The sequence below is a fragment of the Aethalodelphis obliquidens genome, unplaced genomic scaffold (assembly GCF_003676395.1).
Source record: "Aethalodelphis obliquidens isolate GAN/ISIS:26980383/991018 unplaced genomic scaffold, ASM367639v1 scaffold5, whole genome shotgun sequence".
NCBI classification, from domain to species: domain Eukaryota; kingdom Metazoa; phylum Chordata; class Mammalia; order Artiodactyla; family Delphinidae; genus Aethalodelphis; species Aethalodelphis obliquidens.
The window spans coordinates 27681766-27703815 of record NW_020837949.1 but is presented as its reverse complement, the minus strand read 5'-3'; the positions used below and the strand labels follow the sequence as shown (position 1 = coordinate 27703815).

Sequence of the window (22050 nt, the reverse complement as noted above, 5' to 3'; positions counted from 1 at the left end):
GAGGTAATGAGAGGCTGGTCAGGGGAGACCTGTAGGGCTTTGGAAGGCAGGGTGAGAAGTTTCAGTTTGTTTCTTCTCAATCCCATAATACTCTGTGCACATCTGTCCTGTTACACTTAATTCTCTGTATACCTCCTTAGACTTTGCCCCAAAGAAAATCAAAGTTTCTCGTTCATCTCCATCGAGCCAGTGCTCAGCCAGAACCTCAGAGGTTGAGGTTTCCTGAATGAAGAATCCACATATTGACACCGTTATAAGGCAAAAATCCTAAGGCCTGTACGAAATTCTAAATAAAGTTTAAATGGAAGAAAAAGTGTTATCGAAAGGCAGTGTGCAAATGAAGGCCAGGCAATTTTCCTTTAAATTCCCCTGGCCCACGTGGTTATTTCTACCAGAGACTGTGATGTTTCCCACGTTTGAATCAGTTAAAAAGAACATCTTCCAAACTTAAACTCACTCCCAGAATCTGAAACATAAAACTGCCAGCAAAGAACAGCTTTAGCATCTCCAGTTACTGCACGGTAGTCATTAACCGGTTCTCTAACTCAAGCCTACTCGCTAAAGTATCCCAAGACGTTGTCTGATATCTACCTCAGCACCACCACAGAGCTATAATACACAGAAATGGAAAAGCTATAGATTACATTTCTAGTAACTGAAATAGGATCAAGCACTGCCTTTTAAATAACACATGATAACAACACATGCATTCCTTACAAGTGACTTACAAACATTTAATTACCTAATAATTAGCTTCACATTTGCATGTTGGATTTTCTGTTTGTGCTACACAGGGATTCTGCATAGCTCTAATTATAGCCTCATTATCCAGAAAGGCACACACTGATTCTAACACAGTTGAGACAAAGCTAGCCAAATAACAGCTTCAGAGTGTAAAACCATACGATTCTTCAAAGAGATAAAGCACATTTCTTCAAGAGGGAAGAAAGGCTTCCCTGGTGGCGCAGTGGTTGAGAGTCTGCCTGCCGATGCAGGGGACACGGGTTCGTGCCCCGGTCCAGGAAGATCCCACATGCCGCGGAGCGGCTGGGCTCGTGAGCCATGGCCGCTGAGCCTGCGCATCCGGAGCCTGTGCTCCGCAACAGGAGAGGTCACAACAGTGAGAGGCCCGCGTACCGCAAAAAAAAAAAAAAAAAAAAAAAAAGAGGGAAGAAAACCACATTTTTTTCAGCTGGCTTACTGTGGCCTTGAGGCTTCGGCCTGGTCTGTCTGCAGTTTTTCTCCTCCTTCCACTTCCATTGTACAGTAAACAATTCGATTGGGAGCGACTGACTTCAAACCTTCCACTTCCATTATGACAATCTAAGGATAAGAAAAACGGTTCACTGATTCGTCAAGCTGACAACACTTAGCAATAGAGACGGCAGTATGAACTACATACGATTAGGAAGACCAACTGATAACATTATCTGGCAATATCATGGTATTTTATCTTCTTTAAAATCTACCTCTATTCATGGAAGGCAAGTAACATTTTGAGAAAGTCTGGTATCTGAAGACGCATCTCCTGCCACTTATGAGAGATTCAAGTCTCTAAATATGAGCCACAATGAAGTAAGTGAGATATAAACTCAGAGCCTGAAAAGAAATTATGGCAGGTCTGCATGAGGCAAAGCAGAATTATTAATGAAAATTCAGTGCATGTGTTAAAAGGATTCAGGTTGAATTCCACATAAGGCGACTGGCAGACACTGTCACCATCTCACCAATTCATTGATATCAATACATGACGTCAGAAAATTTCTATGTTCACTTATTTTATATGACTACTAGCATTTATAAAAGAATTTTCTTCATAGCCACTGTTTACCTTATGAAAATATGGAAAATATAACTTGGCAATGAATATCTTACTATTAACTTGACAAGGAAAACAATTTTCCCCATCCATTAAAGGTATATACCAATTTGATGTAGTCTACTGGAAAAGGGTGGAAAGACTGATATTACCTTATATATTTGTAACTCCTGGGGGAAACGGAAACATAGTTTTCAAGTGTGCTTTTTATGTCTGTATAAAAGACTGCCGATCTTAAAATACTGTAACCTAACATTCTTACTGGATGTACACATAAAATATAACTATTACTAAATATCATTTATAATAGTTTTTTAAAATCAAAACTTGCATCATGAAGTTTCCTAAATTCTCAAAATTAATAAAATATATTCAATGACCTTTTTATACATGCACATGTATTGATCTCCTATTGTATATGTATAAACAAGATTAATAGCATCATTCATGCCATGTAGCTACCAAAAAGCCACTAAAAAGATGTGTGTCAGGGCTTCCCTGGTGGCGCAGTGGTTGAGAGTCTGCCTGCCGATGCAGGGGACGTGGGTTCATGCCCCGGTCTGGGAAGATCCCACATGCTGCGGAGCGGCTGGGCCCATGAGCCATGGCCGCTGAGCCTGTACGTCCGGGGCTTGTGCTCCGCAACGGGAGAGGCCACAACAGTGAGAGGCCCGCATACCGCAAAAACAAAACAAAACAAAACAAAAAAAAGATGTGTGTCATTTATTGATCTTTTAATACATTATGAAAATCATTACACTCTTCATAGAGTTCTGATATGAAAGTTCAGGCAAAAAGCCTCAAAGGAACAAACCGTCTTAAAAGAAGTTTTCTTCCTTTCAGTTCTGGTACAATAGCTTTTTTTTGTAAATACAAATGTCTATTATTTTTGTTGCATTTTTTCATAAAAACATATGGGAAACTGATCACCAAAAAAATGCGGGTCAAATTCAGAACCATTTGCCTCCCCCAATCAAGGCTTTTGTCATTTTGTCACACTGAAACGCATACCAACATATGAATTAAAATGAAGACAACTGAAAACAGACTATGAGAATTAATAGATAATACTAACAGTTTTCACAGTCGCTCTAGTACTCAAGGAAGTTTAGATGAAGTACTAAACATGAAGCAGAATTGAGTACACAAGATAAATCTAGAAATCCTGATGGCACTGGTTCCTGTATGGGAATATGACTGTTTGTCCTGCATCTCTTTCTGTAGCATGTTTAATAGCCAAAGTGCAAGAGAGGAGAAAGGAAGCATCTGCTTAACACTATTTCTGTCACCTCTACTACAAAGCTACTATAAACAGGACCTCCTAAAACATACGAGTTGTGAAACAGTTTTCTGTCCCTCAAAACAATGCTCCCGTCTGTTCCGGGAATGTTCTATCCTGCAGAATTGCCACTTTCAAAAGACGTAACTTCTGTTATGAATCCACACATATAAGTAAATAAAACACAGTTCTACAGATCTGACTTCCAAAAGGAATTTGAAACGTGCAGCTAGTCTCAATCATTAATGATAAACGCAGCTAAGAATTCCATGGACCATCAACTAACCTAAGTTATCTTAGGCAACTGTTTCAACCAATTGCCAGTAAAACCTGATAATGAAACTACAGAAAATAAAGCTGATCTGTGTTCTGCCTTTTCTTCCCAGATCTCTGGATAACTGACGTGATCAGGATAAAACAAAGTTATCCTAGAAGCATAAAGAAGGGAGGCATGTACAAAATATGAAACCAGATAACACGCTTCTGAATAATGCACTGTCCGCCCACAGAGTTACATGGCACTCAGGCATGTGCGGGTTGTGGGTAAAGGCAGCTGAGCAGTATGGTGAATAGGGGGACCACACACGTACCTCCAAACACAGAGGAGGTCACAGGGTCTGCCGGCCCTAAAACACTCAGTGTGAACATCAACTATATTCATGCCACTGACACCATTCCCCTTACAACAGACTCATAACTTCATGGATGACCGTTTTCCTAACCTTACTTGAATATTAAATTGTAACAGACCGTTGTTTGGCTTAGTGTTTTGTGAGTTAGCTTGTCTCTTGCTTAATAAGTCTCTCTGAAGGCTTCATAAATGAAGAGACATAAGAGTAATCTTGTGAGGCTAACTGCTGTGTTTTGATACCATCAAAGTTCCCAATTCAATAAACAATTATTGAGTCAACTGTTTTAGGCTGTTGGCACTGTTTTAGGCTCCTGGGATACCTCAGTAAACAAAAAAGAAAAAAAAAAGACTTTAACTTCCTAAAGCTTACATTCTAGTAAAGAAAGCCAGATAATGAATAATAAATATAATAAATAACTGATTTATATGTTAGGTGGTGTGGTGCAAGAAGGGAGGAGTGGGTAGAAATTTTAAAGAAATGATAAAATTTTTAGCAGTGTTTCAAATCTGCACTTATTCATTTGACTCAGACTTCAGTTCCTAGAAAAACTCCTTCTCCACTGGGCCAGCTCTAAGCCTGACGGATGAAATGTGAAACTCTTAAAATGGATTAACTGCTTGCCCTTCAGAGTTTTCTTAGGCTGAAATCTGGTGTCTGATGAGCAAGGCCTGGATAATGGGCGAGAGATAATTATTCAATTTAGCTAGGCTGAGGTCAGAGGCCTTGGGGCTGGAGGAGGTACCTGGTCCATTCCCTCAGGTGTCCCATAGACAAGCACTGTGTAGTCTGCCCTGAAAGAGACTTTGTTTTGTTGTGAGACACAACTCCTCTGTAAAATACTGTAGGCAACATGGAACAGATCTGTACTATGCCATGATAGGAAAATATCTGCCTCATATAGACCTAGTAACAGAGGATGTCAAAACGATTGTAAAAATATGGAAGCTTCTCAGACCATGGCAAAATGAAGTTTTAACTCATTTCATCCTCCTAACACCCTTTTATTGCTAACTGAACAACCCTGTTTAACATACTGGCAATGAAGCACAGAATAACAATTCATAGTTTCACAAAAAAACTAACTCATGAGCATAATTTTGTTTTCAAACGGGAAAGACAATTCATAAAAGCTAATTACTTAAGAATGGTGTAAGATTTTTAAACAATAGAGAAAAGAGAAAGTGTTTTGAACTGTTTTCAGTTCTGCATGCTTATAGAGATAATAATGGTAGGTTTAAACATTACACAAATCATTTGCTTTCCAAATTATTTTTTATTATTAATGAATTTAAATGCCAAACTCTTGTTAGAAAAAGTTAGACTGTAATTAAAGAATTGACTTTGTTTTGTACAAAACCTTAAGAAAAAAAGAGTCGGCAGTTTTCATTTTAGTTGGCAGGAAACCTGACGCAGGAATGATTGGGAAATTCTACACCTGAGATACTATGTAGTTTCAAATTAAACATCCTGAGGTTATGAGGTTAAAGAGATTGAGAAGAAACCCAGGAACAAAGCCACTTGGCAAAGTTATTAGCTAATCCCTGAACTGGGTATGGAGTCAGAAGAAAATCTCCTATTTCTACCCTGACACTGAATTGAATCTATTAGCCTACAAAGAAAATGTTAGGCTGGAAGGGAAGAAAGACAGGCAGTTGTCTTATCCTCAAGCTTGAATTTCTCTTAGAGTTGAATTAAGTGGAGGAAAGAACAGAAGCAGACATTTGCTTTTTCTGCCATAAACGAAGCAAGTCAAGTGTAAGAGGCATCAACAAAAAAATCTAAAGCTGTACCTCCTAAGACTCCACATGTTTTGCTTTGTCAACGAGCAAACTCAAACAGCAGTACTGGGACCTAGCAGAGAGAGTACATAACAATGCAAGAAAGGAGTTACAAGCTTGAATTTTTGAGAGGCTAAGAATTTAAGCTGGATATTGCAAGTGTATGTGCGGGTGTTGGGTATAAACCCATATACATGTACATGGATCAGCCCCTATACAGAGTTTAGCAGTGAGGAAATGCCATCATGAAAAATATCCACAGGGAGCAGTAGGGGTCAGTGATCAATGTCTGTGGTTTCCAGTGATCTGTATAAAAGGGATGAAACTCTGAAGTCTTGGAGAACACAATTTTAAATGCACAACATTTATTCTCGTTTCTTTTTCTTTTTTTTTTTTTTTGCGGTATGCGGGCCTCTCACTGTTGTGGCCTCTCCCGTTGCGGAGCACAGGCTCCAGACGTGCAGGCTCAGCGGCCATGGCTCAGGAGCCCAGCCGCTCCGCGGCATGTGGGATCTTCCCGGACAAGGGCACGAACCCGCGTCCCCTGCATCGGCAGGCGGACTCTCAACCACTGCGCCACCAGGGAAGCCCTATTCTCATTTCTTTTTAATGATATTTACTGTACCTGTAATGAAACGGCAAACCCTAGAAAGGAAGAAGTCTTTACTTCTCATCATCTATAGTACCCAATACTGTACATTACAGCTGGTTTATGCGATTTGATTCTAGAAAGATGATCTCGTAGTTAAAGCAGACTAAAAACAAGAATAACCAAAAGCTTGAAAGGAGTTTCCAAATTACAGAGAATTCAATTATGCGTTTAAATCCTATTTCCACTCAAGCGTGTTTCAGTGCTTACTCTACCAATAAATTTCCACCAGCCTAGGTGGCGCCAAGAACACTTGCCTCAAAACTTGTATTACTTTATTATTTAACCCTAACACCACTGTTACGTTTAAAGGATAATTTGCGTTAATTTGCATTCACACTCTGATTGTCTAGCAAATGAAGAATAATTTAACTTCTTCAAAATATATTACATTGCTTTAAATTTGAAACGTTACCACCAAGGTCAGCAGAAATGACCCTGTAGCCTCATTTACACTGCCGGAAGCAAATGTGGGATAAAGCCACTTACCTCTAAGGTGAATGACAGCACCACGTCGGACTTTGACAGCTGAATCTCATTCTCATCTCCTATGTCCAAAAAGGCAGAATTCTGCGAACGTTTTAATTTTTGTAATTTAAATTCTGGACCACCTTTCGAAACTGGAAGACTCTCCAAATTGGCCATTAGCAAATTCACTGAAGACCGCAACTCTTCTATATACATATTCTCCATCTCTTTTGCTATAAATCTGGGGAATTTTCTTTCCTTGAAAATAATTTTTAAAATAATAATGTTACACAAGTCATATTTCAATTTTATCGTAAAAGATTATATGGTGGATATATACTCGACTGTCTTAGAAATTGTGATGCTCAATGATACTTTAGTCTCTAGGCTTTAAAGCCTCAGGCTTTGGCAATTTTGATTATATTTAACTGTACCTTATCTACCTTATGGAGGATCATTATCATAAAAAATGGATCACATGATATACATTTTCAGCTTAACTTTATTTTTGATATGGTATTTATTTAAGGGAAAAACCAACTCTAAAAAACATACATGTAAAAAGTTTTAGTGTATAGATGAATCTTAATTAGCCACTGATATCTTTGAAATACTTGGAACAACTGGTCTATAAGAAGAACGTTCAGTATATACTGCTCTGACTGTTAAGAAACAAACATTTTAACAGTATCTCTCTTTCATACCACTGATGTGTTAGGCATTCAAATTGAAAAACCTTTACTATGAAATACAAATATGGCCATACTTCTAAAATTAGTTAACTTTCATGTCATACAAATGTATCAAGATCCCTTATTGCCATAAATTCAGTTTTTTAGTAAAGGTTTAGAAAAAATTAAGTTTAAAGCCTAATGTAAATTTATGATAAAAGCTGTACATGAAAAAGTAGTAACATCAAATTAGGAGATTCAATTTTCTTCCCAAATTACATGAGTGTTGCCATTCAGTCCTCAGACCTCTGCAATCAGACTTCTGTTTCTTTCACTCAGTTAAAAGGACATTCCAAGTATTGATACTTAGATAGATATTAACAGCTATTGCCAAATTGCCCTTGGAGAAGGTTATACCCATTTACATTCCCACAAATAGCAAGTGAGGTTTCCTCATACTCTTGGCTCTTTCTTTAACCTCTGACAGCCTGGCACTTAGGTCTTCTCTCTGAAAGGTAGAGGGTATACAGCTTTATGATGGGAAACGCGATGTCATGGAATGACAGCGGTATAAAACTGGCTGGGGGATGACAGCCTCAAGCTGCCATCATTCAAATGAATGACTGCCTAATGTTCCAGAAAAATCAATGCCTTTACTACTGTCTCCTTTGGCATCATTCAAACTGTTACCTAAGAAATCCCCATCTCCAGGGTGAATGGAATACATCCACAATGCATTCATCAACCTGCCCCTGGTCTGACTCACTTGCACCAGTTTGTTCATGGGCTGGAAAGGAGCATCTGGCACCACCTCATGAATCAGTCCCAGAGTCCTGGACCACCTGTTTTCCTTTTCCCCCAATATAATCTTGACATATTTCTTTTAAAATAATTTACATATAATCAATGTTAAAATTGCGTATTTATATCACAGAGAGATTAAATATCTACATCCATAATTAACTTTCCCAAGGAAGATTCTTAAGTATCCTTTTAATATTCCTCTATAGCTTGAAGCAACATTCCCACACAGTAAGTTTGCATCCTCAGGAAAAACACATAACTACTCAGTTATATAATAACTTGGATTCCTTTGGGGATGCAGGGAATAATGTTTTGGATAGTTTTTCAATACATGCAAAAGAGGAAAAAGATAAAATAAAGCATAAAAACATTTTTACATTTGTGGACTAATTTTAAAAGCTGTCATAAAAAGCATCCAAAACTCAGATATAAGGCAAAAAGGTGAGGGAACAGGTCCTTCCAATGTCATATGTGAGCAAAGGCCATCCAAGGACCGACCATGTGGGGGAAATGTACCTAGTTCAATTTACTGTTTACATTGATTAAAGATCCTGTTTACAAGTGAAGTCACACGTTACTTTGTAGAATTTTGTGTGGTAAAGATATAAATAATGTGTGTCTGGTGACTAAGATAATCCAATGGTTATAGTTTAAATCCCTGTTGGAAATTAACCACTGGTTTTTTTTAACCACTTTTATATCTAATACTTGAATCTTATTTTAACTTTGCCTAAAAACACCTACTTTTCAAATGCCCTTCAGACTAGTTTTGACATCTAACTAGTGTGCTCATTAATTATACACTGAGTACAATCATTATTGTTTGTTCATTTTATATTCATGTAACAGTCACACTTTTGCCTTTTAGAAACATTTTAGCAAAGCAAAAGGCAAACATATCACATGTTTGAAAGTTTGGATGTACCAGTTATTTTCTCCAAATTTTTAAGGTGTTTTTTAATGGAAAACTTAGCATTAGCACATGAAAAAAAATCTATTCTTACTTAGCTTTCATTAAAAACACTTCAGTCATTATCATTTTTCAAGGAGGAGACTGGCAGGAATCACCCAAATTGACTGTTTCATCAGCATTTTCAAATTTTTCAGGAAATAGACTATACTAGATTTTCTTTTTCTCTCTGGGGAAAAAACCCCAACAACTCTCTTTTAAAGCTTTGAGGTTTGTCGATAATATTTCATAAATTTTATTTAGCCTGCTTATGTTGCCTCTTTCTTGGAAACAAAACCAACTGTACAATTAATGTACATATTAAATTTGATCTTTTAAATTAGAACAGCATCAGAAATAGGGTTATTCTGTAGTTTACCTGTGAGTTGTTCCTATAAACCACAGTTTCAACGTTCTAATTTAGTCCTCTGTACAGCTTAGCCCATTAGCAGCCCTAATGCACTATATACATTAAAAAAAATTTGCTCCATAAAATTTCCATTATTCAACTTTAGTCACTGTAAGAGTTCTTAACTTTCCAGTAGATGAAGCATGGACCAGAGTGGTAGGATGAACGCGGTGACAACTGTCAGATCGTGGAAATACTTTGAAGATAGAAATGGATTTCCTGATAAATTTGGCATGAGGAAAAAAGGAGTCAAAGATGATTCCAAGTTTCTGACCCTGAGGTACTAGAAAGACAGTACTGCCAAGAACTGGCCTACCCTGACCACTTGACTGGAAATTTTCAACACTCTCCTTCCCTCCCACATTCCCGATTCCACCTTCTCTGCTTTATTTTCTAAGTAGCAAATGTTCACCTTCCATAATTCAGTTACAGTAATTACTGTAAGTCTCTCCCAAATAAAATGTAAGCTCTCTGAGGGCATGGCAGGAATATTTTTGTCTGGTTTTATCCTAAGAGAACTACATTTGTCTGGATATATCTCAAGTGCCTAAAATAGTGCCTGGTTATCTTAACAGGTGTTCAAGAAATATTTATTCATTGAATTTATGAATAGCAAAATTCAGGCTCCAAAAGGTTAAGTAAGTTGCCTATATCGAGGAAACAGCAATCATGGATCTGGCCCACAGGTCTTTCTGGCCCAGTCCAGCCATATTTTTTTCTCCTACTACTTCCTAATTATGCCTTGGCTAAAATATTAAAGTCAATATTTACATCCCTTGAAACAGACTTCTGCCCTGTGGCTTCAGTGTTATTATACTGTGTTGTAAAGCATGACAGGTGCTACTAATAGTTGACTGCAAACTATAAACTATGAATAAACCACACTTCTGGATTTATGAGACTGAAGAGGTATCAGGGCCTAAGAGAGCAAACCTAAGCTCTGGAGTCCAAAGACCAGCGTTTGAGGTCTTTTGATTTGTTAAGTAATCTTCCCTAAACCTCAGTCTCCTTGTCTATAAAATAAATTCATTATATCGTCTGCCCTTGTGGATTCACAGGATTATTGTAGAGATCTAAGACAACAAGGTCAGTAAGTTATAATTAGCCTTATATTTTATGAAGGTGGCTTAAATTTGGTGAAACTGAAGTAGAAGGCAATTAAACATGCTCCATCTTCTATGTCAATATATTTACCGAAAGGCATTATATTTTGGGGTGTTGTTTTTGCTGTTGTTGTTGTTCCAATCCCATCAGCTTCAATTCCTTCCTTCTCCACGCTTTTTCTTTTTTTTTTTCACACACACACACACACACACACACACACACACACACACACTGTATTTTATTTTTACTGACACCAAGCATTGTAAATGGATGACCACAACAAAAGCAACAATGATTGTAATTATCAAGCATGAAACACACTCATACTATGTCATAATATTGACATTCAGTCCAGGAATCCTCCACTGTAACAGCTCCTTTACTTTAAGTGAAAATTGATTTGTATATTTTTTGCCTCTGAGTCCTTGTGGGATTTTTTTTTTTTTAATTCGAACAGAAAGTCACAAAAATTATAATCATCCTCATCAGTTCACTCAGTCGCATGTAATTTTTTTTATCTTGATCTTTTGTTAGCACTTTTATGAATTCATCAGTTTTCCATTAGAGTTCTGAAAATGCTTATTCATTCAGTTCAGCAGTATAGTCAGTTCCCAGACACCTGTCTCCACGCTTTTTCTACTTTATCAGCACTTCTGATGAAATCATCAAGGTCCCCGCAAAGAGAAGCTGCTGTATGTGCATCACTGACCCTGCTCCTCTCACTCAGTCCAGAGGTTACACACACACCACACATCCTCTTCCACAGACATGAGCTCGGGGACACACCCAAGGCTTTCCATCCTGTTCTGTAACCCTCTAGAAATTCATCTAAACTATCACATATTCAGCCAGACCCTTGAAGAAGTTCAACTTATGACAGTGTGTTCAGCTCAGGTACAATCTAAATACAAGTAGGCAACTGAAAAATGCTGATCACAGGTCCAGAGTCCTGCCCACACTGTCGGGCACATCTCTCTGGATTCTCTCTTAGCCTCAGGGCTTCAAGAAGAGCAGTGCCCTTCCAGACACAGACAGCTTCCAACTCAGGTTAGGATTCTGGGGAATGCATTTCTCTCCCTAAAGCTTCCAAAAGCCTCAAGCTAATACTTGATTCCTAGCCTATGAATTCCACATCTGAATCTCTAGAATGATGTAGTACCTCTCCAGAGGGCGGTAACAAGGTGTGTTGTCTTTTCACTCTCTGCCCTTGGCTTGGTTCTCACAACTTACGGTCATCTCTGTTACCCAATTTCTCTCAATTTTCTATGTATTTCTATTTATATCTATTTCTCAACAACTTGGCTACTTTTAAATTTCATACACATTTAGATAAACACAGTACTAGTCTTAAAACTTACATATTCATAAATACATTTTTCTTTGAAAAACACAAAACTTCAATAGTCACATGCAGTATGGGATATATCTCCTTAAAGTGCTGGAAAAGTTCACTATCTTGATCTGGGAGGTAGTTAATACAGGGCATATACACATTCATCAAGCTGTAAACTTAAAATCTGTGCACTTTGCTATATACATGTTATGCCTAAAGTTTTTAAAAAGAAGAAAAATCCCCAACAGAGAGGATTCTTCAGAGAGACAGGACAGAGACAGACACAGAGGGAGGGAGGGAGAGTCTATCAAATACTCACATTTTTCATTTAGCAAAAGGAAAAAAATCTTATTCTCAGATCAACAGCATTATAACCTCAAGTCTATTTTAAGAGACTAAAATTTTATTTTTACCACTGAAGTAAATTAATGCATCAATTTACTAGAGAATGATTTAGACAAAGAGTTCTCAGAATTAAAAAGAAACTCATGGCTTTTGTTTGAAATCTATTTCTGTTCATACGATTGTATAAATAAAAGTAAACAAAATATGGTATTCAATATGCCCTATGAGACTCTGTACTAGAAACTTCAAATTATATTTTTCATCCATTCAAATATTAGTTGACACCACCGTGTGCCAAGCACTGTGCTAGATACTTTGGAATATATTGTATGATTCTGCAGGCAGGATGGTTTTCTCTCATGCACTAAGCATGATTATATTATGCTTAGTGCAGTATTAAAATTCTTCTAAGTCTGGCAGTTTGAGAAATTCAGGCACTGCTTTAAGAATAATCTATAAAAGTTACCACTGAATTTAAACATCTTATATAAGGATGGATATGTAAAATACATAATGTGCTCCATTTTAGATAATATACATTCAGGTACCTGGGTTTAAGAGGTATGCATGGAGATGAGAAAATAAAATTATGCTGGCTTTATCTATACAAAACTCTTTCAGCTCACAGAAATCTAAGTACAGAAAGAAATGTGGTACAGTATATCAAAGTTAACAATTTACCTTTGCCATTTTCTCTGCCAATTGCAAACGACCATCAAGTTCTCTTCTGATCTGGGCTGCTTGTTCATCTGCATTATCCAACTTAAAAATAAAACAGAAATCACACATACATGATTACTTAATGGCAGTGACCTACAGATTAAAGCAAAGACAAAATGACTCTGAAAAAACTTTATAAATTCTCTCAGCTACCTACTGAGAACACAGAAAGTTGTTTAATTAGATTGACACTCTAATTAAATTTCTTGGGCACTTTTCATTGTGGTTTGCTCACAAAAAAGGTAATAAATCTCTAAGGTTAATAGCTCAGCTTACCAAAAAATCTAATTATAATAATTCTTTGCCCAACCTGTCCACAACAGAGCTAAACCAAGAAGTCCTTGTTTCCTTGAGGATGCATTAAGCTGTCATTAAGTTTATTCAGGCCATCCTTCTGCCTTCATTAAGGTCAGTCCTAAATAGTTCAAAATAGATAAATCTCTTGTTTTGCTCTTTCAAATTCCCAGAATGCATTTCTGGATAGTGAGATACTGAGTAATGTTTCACTGTTTTCCTTGATCTTTCAAAAAATATTTCCTTCATTTTTATAATAAGTTTTTATTTGTGCTAAACTATCAAGGCACTATTTGATTGATTGCTATAACTTTCTACCATTTAGGTCTTCATATGCTCCTCATTTTAGTACCAACAGGCTCATACTGCCAAGAAATCCCTTCACAGACCGGCACCACGTTAGAATTCCATTCTCTTGTTCTAAATTTGATTGAAAGCTTAGCATGCTATCCTCATTTTTATAGATATTTCCATCTACATGGAATATTACTTTAACTTCTCCACTGACATAATCCTTAACTTTTTCTATAACCTCTTTTAACTTTTCCTCATGATTCCTTCTACCTCCCTGTATTAGTTCATTAAGACCTCTTAAATCGAGGCAGTCCTATGGGCCATGCACAGTGTGGGCTGCACTGGGTGGGTTACAGATGTGAACAAGGCCAATGTTTCTCTTTAATTCCTTCCCCTCTCCCACTTCCCTCATTAAGAAGCCTAGACCACACAATACAACCATACTTTAGTAAAAGTCCATCTAAAAATTGGATTAGTACTGAGTACAACATTAAACACCCAGAAGAAAAAGATTAACTTGTCCATTTGCTGAAGAACTACAAATTTACCATGTTACATTAAAAAAAAATAGCCTTAATAAGAAAAATTCTGAAAAAGATGAGTAGGGGCAAAGCAGGTCAGTAGGATGGTGGTGTCGGAATGTATACGAAGGGTCAAGAAGAAGGGTAGGTGCTCCAGTAAGAGGGCGCCAAATGTCTGGAGGTGAGAGCAGACAGTGGTTTGGGGAATGGAATGGGGGGAGAGGGGGAAGAAGGGAAGGTTCATGAGAGATGGGGCTGGAGAGAGAGGTGGGACTATTTTATAAGCCTACTCTTCGCAGGCAAATTAGGGAGGTTGGAATTGGTTCCTATAGCACCGGGATTTCACCAAGAGGTTTCAAAGAGGACTTCGGAAAGGTCACTGTGCCTGTCTCCATCACAAACAGGTTAAGAGGGACACAAGGAAGTCTACCTGTCCCTCTATATCAATCCATCTATCTGTTTGTTTAACAGATCTAAGGTCACCTTTCCAAAAAATACGTTCCCAAGTTTATATAAAAAAATCAACTCTATTTAAAAACAAGTTTTTAAATAGCCAAGATTTTCTTAAACTAAATCCTTGTTGTAAAGGAGTTGCTATGTCATCTCAAAAAAAATACACTTTTTATTTTAATTGATTCATATTCAAAATCAAACAGAAACAAGTCTCTCTGTTCACTGCATCTGAAGTCAAAATGACTTACATTAAAAACTAACAAAATTATTAAGGAAAAAAATAGATGATAAATGCCTATTCCAGGTAACCGAAATCAAGGTCCTAAAAACAAAAATTATGTGTAAGAACCCTAACTACAATACCTCAAATACAGTAAACGTAATATGGGGTATCTTCTCATTTTGCTTAAATGCTGATAAATATTTTTCCACAAAAAATAAAATGGTTACTTGCAGTGAAGAGTTACAGTTCCACCAAGAAATAGCATTTAACATCTTAAAGCCTTAAAAATTCTCCTTCATATTTCACCACAAAATATTATTTAACATCTTTAACTATTTGTATCTTCAGATTAACAGTTCTTATTTAACTTTAAATGGAATTGTTTCAGTCACTTCTGCAGTCTGCAAGTGTTTTCTTTCTCAGAGTTTTCTACTACTTTAAAAAAATATTAATGCCTTAACTGCATATGTCTGAAAACATATAGACAAAGAAAAGCAGAGCATTACTGTACTAAACTGTCCGTTAATAGCAATCAGAGACTGAAATGTGACTGATGACTACAGTGCCATTTCTGTGAAACTAGAAAAGCATACTCCCAAACATGTTTACAAAAAAAAAGAGGAAAAGCTAATATAATAAAGACAAGCAATAAAACTTTTTACTGGTTGTCTTTGTTTTATGTAATGCTAGACAGAATTCAAGGAGGTAAATCAGCTGGTTAACTATAAGTAAGAATTTTAGTTTACCATTCCATGTGCCATATGTTTTATTTTCTTTTGAGTATTACCAAACTCAAACACAGTTGAAAGTTTATATAATTTTTATGAATGCTTTTTTTTAAATATCTTTATTGGAGTATAATTGCTTTACAATGGTGTGTTAGTTTCTGCTTTATAACAAAGTGAATCAGCTATACATATACATATATCCCCAGATCTCCTCCCTCTTGGGTCTCCCTGCCTCCCACCCTCCCTATCCCACCTATCTAGGTGGTCACAAAGCACCGAGCTGACCTCCCTGCGCTATGCGGCTGCTTCCCACTAGCTATCAATTTTACGTTTGGTAGTGTATATATGTCCATATATGTCCACTCTCTCACTTTATCCAGCTTAGCCTTCCCCCGCCCCATATCCTCAAGTCCATTCTCTAGTAGGTCTGTGTCTTTATTCCCGTCTTGCCCCTAGGTTCTTCATGAATTTTTTTTTTTTTTAAGATTCCATATATATGTGTTAGCATACAGTATTTGTCTTTCTCTTTCTGACTTACTTCACTTTGTATGACAGATTCTGGGTCCATCCACCTCAATACAAATAACTCAATTTCGTTTCTTTTTATGGCTGAGTAATATTCCATTGTATATATGTACCACATCTTCTTTATTCATTCATCTGTCTCTGGACACTTAGGTTGCTTCCATGTCCTGGCTATTGTAAATAGAGCTGCAATGAACACTTTGGTACATGACTCTTTTTGAATTATGGTTTTCTCAGGGTATATGCCCAGTACTGGGATTGCTGGGTCGTATGGTAGTTCTATTTGTAGTTTTTTTAAGGAACCTCCATACTGTTCTCCATAGTGGCTGTATCAATTTACATTCCCACCAACAATGCAAGAGGGTTCCCTTTTCTCCACACCCTCTCCAGCATTTACTGTTTCTAGATTTTTTGATGATGGCCATTCTGACTGGTGTGAGATGATATCTCATTGTAGTTTTGACTTGCATTTCTCTAATGATTAATGATGTTGAGCATTCTTTCATGTGTTTGTTGGCAATCTGTATATCTTCTCAGGAGAAATGTCTATTTAGGTCTTCTGCCCACTTTTGGATTGGGTTGTTTGTTTTTTTGATATTGAGCTGCATGAGCTCCTTGTAAATTTTAGAGATTACTCCTTTGTCAGTTGCTTCGTTTGCAAATATTTTCTCCCATTCTGAGGGTTGTATTTCCGTCTTGTTTATGGGTTTTTTTGCTGTGCAAAAGCTTTTAAGTTTCATTAGGTCCCATTTGTTTATTTTTGTTTTTATTTCCATTTCTTTAGGAGGTGGGTCAAAAAGGATCTTGCTGTGATTTATGTCGTAGAGTGTTCTGCCTATGTTTTCCTCTAAGAGTTTGATAGTGCCTGGCCTTATATTTAGGTCTTTAATCCATTTTGAGTTTATTTTTGTGTATGGTGTTAGGGAGTGTTCTAATTTCATTCTTTTACATGTAGCTGTCCAGTTTTCCCAGCACCACTTATTGAAGGGGCTGTCTTTTCTCCACTGTATATTCTCGCCTCCTTTATCAAAGATAAAGTGAGCATATGTGCATGTGTGTTTATCTCTGGGCTTTCTATCCTGTTCCATTGATCTATATTTCTGTTTTTGTGCCAGTACCATACTGTCTTGATTACTGTAGCTTTGTAGTATAGTCTGAGGTCAGGGAGCCTGATTCCTCCAGCTCTGTTTTCCTTTCTCAAGATTGTTTTGGCTATTTGGGGTCTTCTGTGTTTCCATACAAATTGTGAAATTTTTTGTTCTAGTTCTGTGAAAAATGCCACTGGTAGTTTGATAGGGATCGCACTGAATCTGTAGATTGCTTTGGGTAGTATAGTCACTTTCACACTGTTGATTCTTCTGATCCAAGAACATGGTATATCTCTCCATCTGTTTGTATCACCTTTAATTTCTTTCATCAGTGTCTTATAGTTTTCTGCATACAGGTCTTTTGTCTCCTTAGGTTTATTGCTAGATATTTTATTCTTTTTGTTGCAATGGGAAATGGGAGTGTTTTCTTAATTTCACTTTCAGATTTTTCACCATTAGTGTATAGGAATGCAAGAGATTTCTGTGCATTAATTTTGTATCCTGCTACTTTACGAAATTCACTGATTAGCTCTAGTAGTTTTCTGGTAGCATCTTTAGGATTATGAATGCTTTCTTAAAGGTTGACTCCTCAGTTGAGATAACTGCAGTTTCACATGCAGTTGTAAGAAATAATTGAGAGATATCCATTGTACACTGCCCAGTTTCCCTCAATGGTAACATCTTACAAAACTAGACCATCATGTACAACCAGAATACTGATTGATACAGTCATCCATCCTATTCCAGTTTCCTTAGTTTTATGCACACTCATTTGTATGGATTTCTATACAATTTATTATCTGTCTAGGTTCACTCAGTCACCACAGTCAAGATACTGAACAGTTTTAACACCATATGTTGCCCTTTTATCACCACACCCACTTCCTCCACCCAATCCCCAGCTGGTTAGTTTTATACAATGTACCTCATTTTCAGAATGTTTAAAAATAAATTTAATAAGGCAAATAGATTTTAATTTCCATTATTAAATTGGAGATGTGCTCCCATGCACGAGAGATTAACATTTATAAACAATGGATTGGGGCCACAGACCTCTTTAATCTACACGTTCACTGCCTAGGTGCTTTCCTCAAAGCGCATGGCCATAAACAGCATCTATTCACTGATAACTCCCAAGTATGTATTTATAGCTCCAACCTCTCACCAGAGGGCCAGTCTGTTATTTTCAACTGCCTACCTACCATTTCAACCTGCATGAAGACAAGGCACATTGCATTTAACATGCCCCAAATGGAATTTTGATTGCCATCTCCCCACCTCAATCACTCCTTCCGTGAGCAATGCCATGTCATAGAAATGGCACACCTATTTACCATTTGTTCAAGCCCAAAGCCTAGGTCTCATCTTTGACCTCTCTCTTTCTTTCACAGCCCACAACCAATCCAATTAGAGTTATGTAGTGAAACCCAGAATCACATAGTTGAAGGCAGACCAAATCCAGGTACTCTTACTCCTTGGCCAAGACTCTTTTTTTGCGTGGTGTAGTGTATCTCTAGCCACTTGAAGTGCATTTCACTTTGTCAATACAGTTGTATACATCATTATGGTGAAAATAATCTTTTCTTTTCTGAAAACTTGGTTTTTGCACACTACCTCCTCTCCTCCTTCCCCTCAAGAAAAAAAAAAAAAAGTAGAAAAAAGCCCATATGGATGGTTTAATAGATGTGGGACATCAGACTTTAAAATGTTGGTGATGTATCCATTTCTAGTGCCTGATTTGGGCTGTGAGATAAAGACAGTGGGGATAATTTGGGGACCATGGAGTTGGTGGTAGAGGCCAGAGACAAGTCCTCACTCCACAAGGACATCTTTTAATTTCATTTTCTTTTACTTTAAATTCCTGATTACAACACTTTATATGACAATAGATTACTTATACCTCACAGATATCCTTTCCTGGCACAGAATATTTTCCAGGTCTTTCAAAGAGGGTCATTCAACCCTGACAATAACAGATGCCCAAACGTATCTTTATTCTCTGCAATGCCTTGAGTATCTATTATACAGAACATTTTATCACTTTAATTATCAAAATATTTCAATGTCTTGACAAATATTCAGTACTTTTATTTTCCTCCTGTTCATTACACAGGGATTGCTGTTTCCAAATTCAGAATTCTCTTGGCTATGAAGTTCTTAACCTGGACCTTCAGGAGTCTGGACCATTCAAGTTGGGAGCAAAATTTGGAGAGATATGCACTTTTCTCCTTGAGGAATTGTTTGAATTTCATAGCTTACCCAAAGGGGTGGTTAACTCAAAAGAGGTAAAGAACCATGGCTCTAGGAGAATCTTCTTTATAGAAGTCTCTATTCATTTCTTCTAGAAGAGGCTGTCTGGCTTCTCAAACATAAGCAATGGAAAATGGCCACCACAGGCCTACATCAACCTTACCCTTTCGAAGATTTGTTGAATTCTTCATAAAAGGACACTAAGACAAAGGCTCTGAACAATGTTGACTGAATGGCCCACAATTACTTTACTAACTCTATGTTTTTTGTACACCTACTGTACAGCAAGCACTGCTGAAAGCTATTCTGTAGCTGCAGAAGTAGTGGCCTTCCAGGAGTTCACATTTCATACAGAAAACAGTAAAAACAGCATTTAAAACAGAACAGAATTGCCACCAGAAAGCTACTGATCAAGGAGTGTGGGAAATCAGTGATGGAAGAGATGTTTTTCCTGGTTGATAATATCAGGATGAATTTGCTAAAATGGAAATATTAAAAAATGGACTTTGAGGAATAGAGAAAATACTGATCTGATGCCGCATCTATTAGTCTTGACTTGCAAATCTCAAACCCTGGGCTCTCTGGGTCCCAGTCCTCTCAAGTTCCATGGAAACAGTTCTGAAAAGAGAAGGTCTCAGAAATCAACAAATCTCCCTCTGCAGAAGTCCTTGGGAAGACCCAAAGACTTCATTGGTAGCCAACTATCTTACAGGTAAGAAAATTTTAAACCGCATAAGAACAACCTTACCAAGTTTTACCCAACAGCTTCATTTTATAGCATCTGATATCATTCTTCTAATGCTGTAAAAACTACAAACATCAAATACTCAAATTCATTAAATTTGCTCATATCTTCAAGAAAAAAAAAAGCACTTTTCATAGCACTGTTTAGCATCATTGCCCTCTATGATTAATCTATTTTCTAGAACCAGGATAACTGTCTTCACATTAATATTGTCAATCACTAAAAATGGGGATTAATAGCTCTGTTTTTCCATAATGATGCCTTTGTTTGCGCTAACCCTAGTCAATTGTGCCCTTCTCCCAGTGAAAAAAAAATTAGTTCTTTTCTGAGTCCCCAGTCCAATTATGGCATATCTCTTTTCAAACAAATTATATTCTGTTACTTTCTTATAACATTCACCTTTTAGTATGAAATATACAAGTAGACTAAGATTTGCACTGTTACATAAATAGTGTTTTCCCTGAGATTAATTCATTTGCTGGTTATTCTGTTTATATCATCTATAAATCTGGTGATCTAGAGATAATACATCATGAGAAGAAATTTGCACAAACCTAACCCCAATTCCAAAAGAACACTCCACCCAACATTATAATTTTCTCATAGCCCAGTGTTTGACTTATTTGACAGTGCCAAATATGCATGGATTTTGTAACACAGCCTAAAAACCCTGATCAAAAGCTGTATTAAGAATTAGCAAATTCATTTACTTCATCAATAAATTTGTTAATTTTCTACCATCACTTGAATCAAATTACTTATCGTGAAGATAGAGTACTGATTGTTCCTGCTCTGTTTTCTGTGCTGAGCCCCCTCATTCTCTCAGCCCATAAGCACACACAGTTGGTCCTTAGCTGTTCTAGACAGAGTGTCTGCTGTTGTACATGATGTCATGACATAACTCAGCACATAGCTCTGGCCTCTTCTCCTGAGTCCCAGTTCTCTATCTCCAGTTGAAGGCAAGGTCTTTCCTTTCAGGCATCCAACAATGGCCTCAGCTAAGACTGAAGTGTCCTTCTTTACAATCCACTCTTCTTCATGGCTGCCCTGTTTCTACACATGATTCTCACTACCCTTGATCAGGCTAACATCTTAGAAGAGGAGGAGGAGTAAAGGGCAGGGGGATGGAAGGATGGGTGGAAGTGAATGAAAATAAGTGGATATGAATGAGAAAGAATGATACTCAAACATCTCAGCTTAGTTTTCAGGTCCACCCTATTTTGTACCAATCTCACTTTTTAACCTCTTGGATACTTGCATTATGTATACAAATTAGTTTGCTCATTATATACAAAACATACTACATTTCCCCAATCATATACCTTGTTTGTGTTTCTCCTGCCTGGGATGCTCTTCTTACCTACCTTCATTGTCCAGATCAATCTGCAAATCTGAGAAGACTACCTGCCTACCTATTGGGTAACAAAGCAGGTACTATCTGACAACATGTCTTTCATAGTAGTCTTCTCATTATTCAACTTCTGAGATATTTACGACCCCTACCTCACACCGCAATATATGACCCTTGTTAGCTCACCCTACCACCCTAACAAGAGGCCTAAACCAATCCATCGCCAATGGTGGGATTTCCGTAACCAGTCCCAGTTTTAATGTAAATGCAAGGAATAATTCCACCTGTATTTGAAAGGTTCTTGGACCCTAACATCCCTCCAGACTGACCCATCTTCCATGAGGCAACCTCCCTCAAAAACAGAAACAAAAAATCCTTCCTCCCCACTACCTGATCATTGACAATTAGCCAGCAACTCCAAGGTAACTAAAACTCTTTCTGCAACTTCGTGCAGCACAAAGAGCACAAGGAAGTGAAGTGATCCCCGTATTCTCAAGAGGGACGCATTGCCTGGATGCTGTTACGTCTGAGTCAGGGAGCACTCGGCTGCTAAAGGCAGAGCCTGTAAAGATCACTCTCACGTCTACTTGCTAAACTGTGCATAAGAAACCTGGCTCG

At 37.4% G+C, this 22050-nt stretch overlaps 1 protein-coding gene across 9 annotated transcripts in view; it reads right to left on the bottom strand.

Moving 5' to 3' along the window:
• CADPS2 (calcium dependent secretion activator 2) overlaps window positions 1-22050 on the bottom strand; it is a 483666-nt gene that overhangs the window by 300385 nt on the left and 161231 nt on the right. For all 9 annotated transcript variants that reach the window (XM_027102072.1, XM_027102066.1, XM_027102065.1 and 6 more), the window contains exons 4-6: window positions 12922-13002; window positions 6647-6883; window positions 1202-1323 (exon numbers count right to left, since the gene is read on the bottom strand). In XM_027102072.1, the coding sequence (XP_026957873.1) occupies window positions 1202-1323; window positions 6647-6883; window positions 12922-13002 (440 nt within the window). The remainder of the gene's footprint in view (window positions 1-1201; window positions 1324-6646; window positions 6884-12921; window positions 13003-22050) is intronic.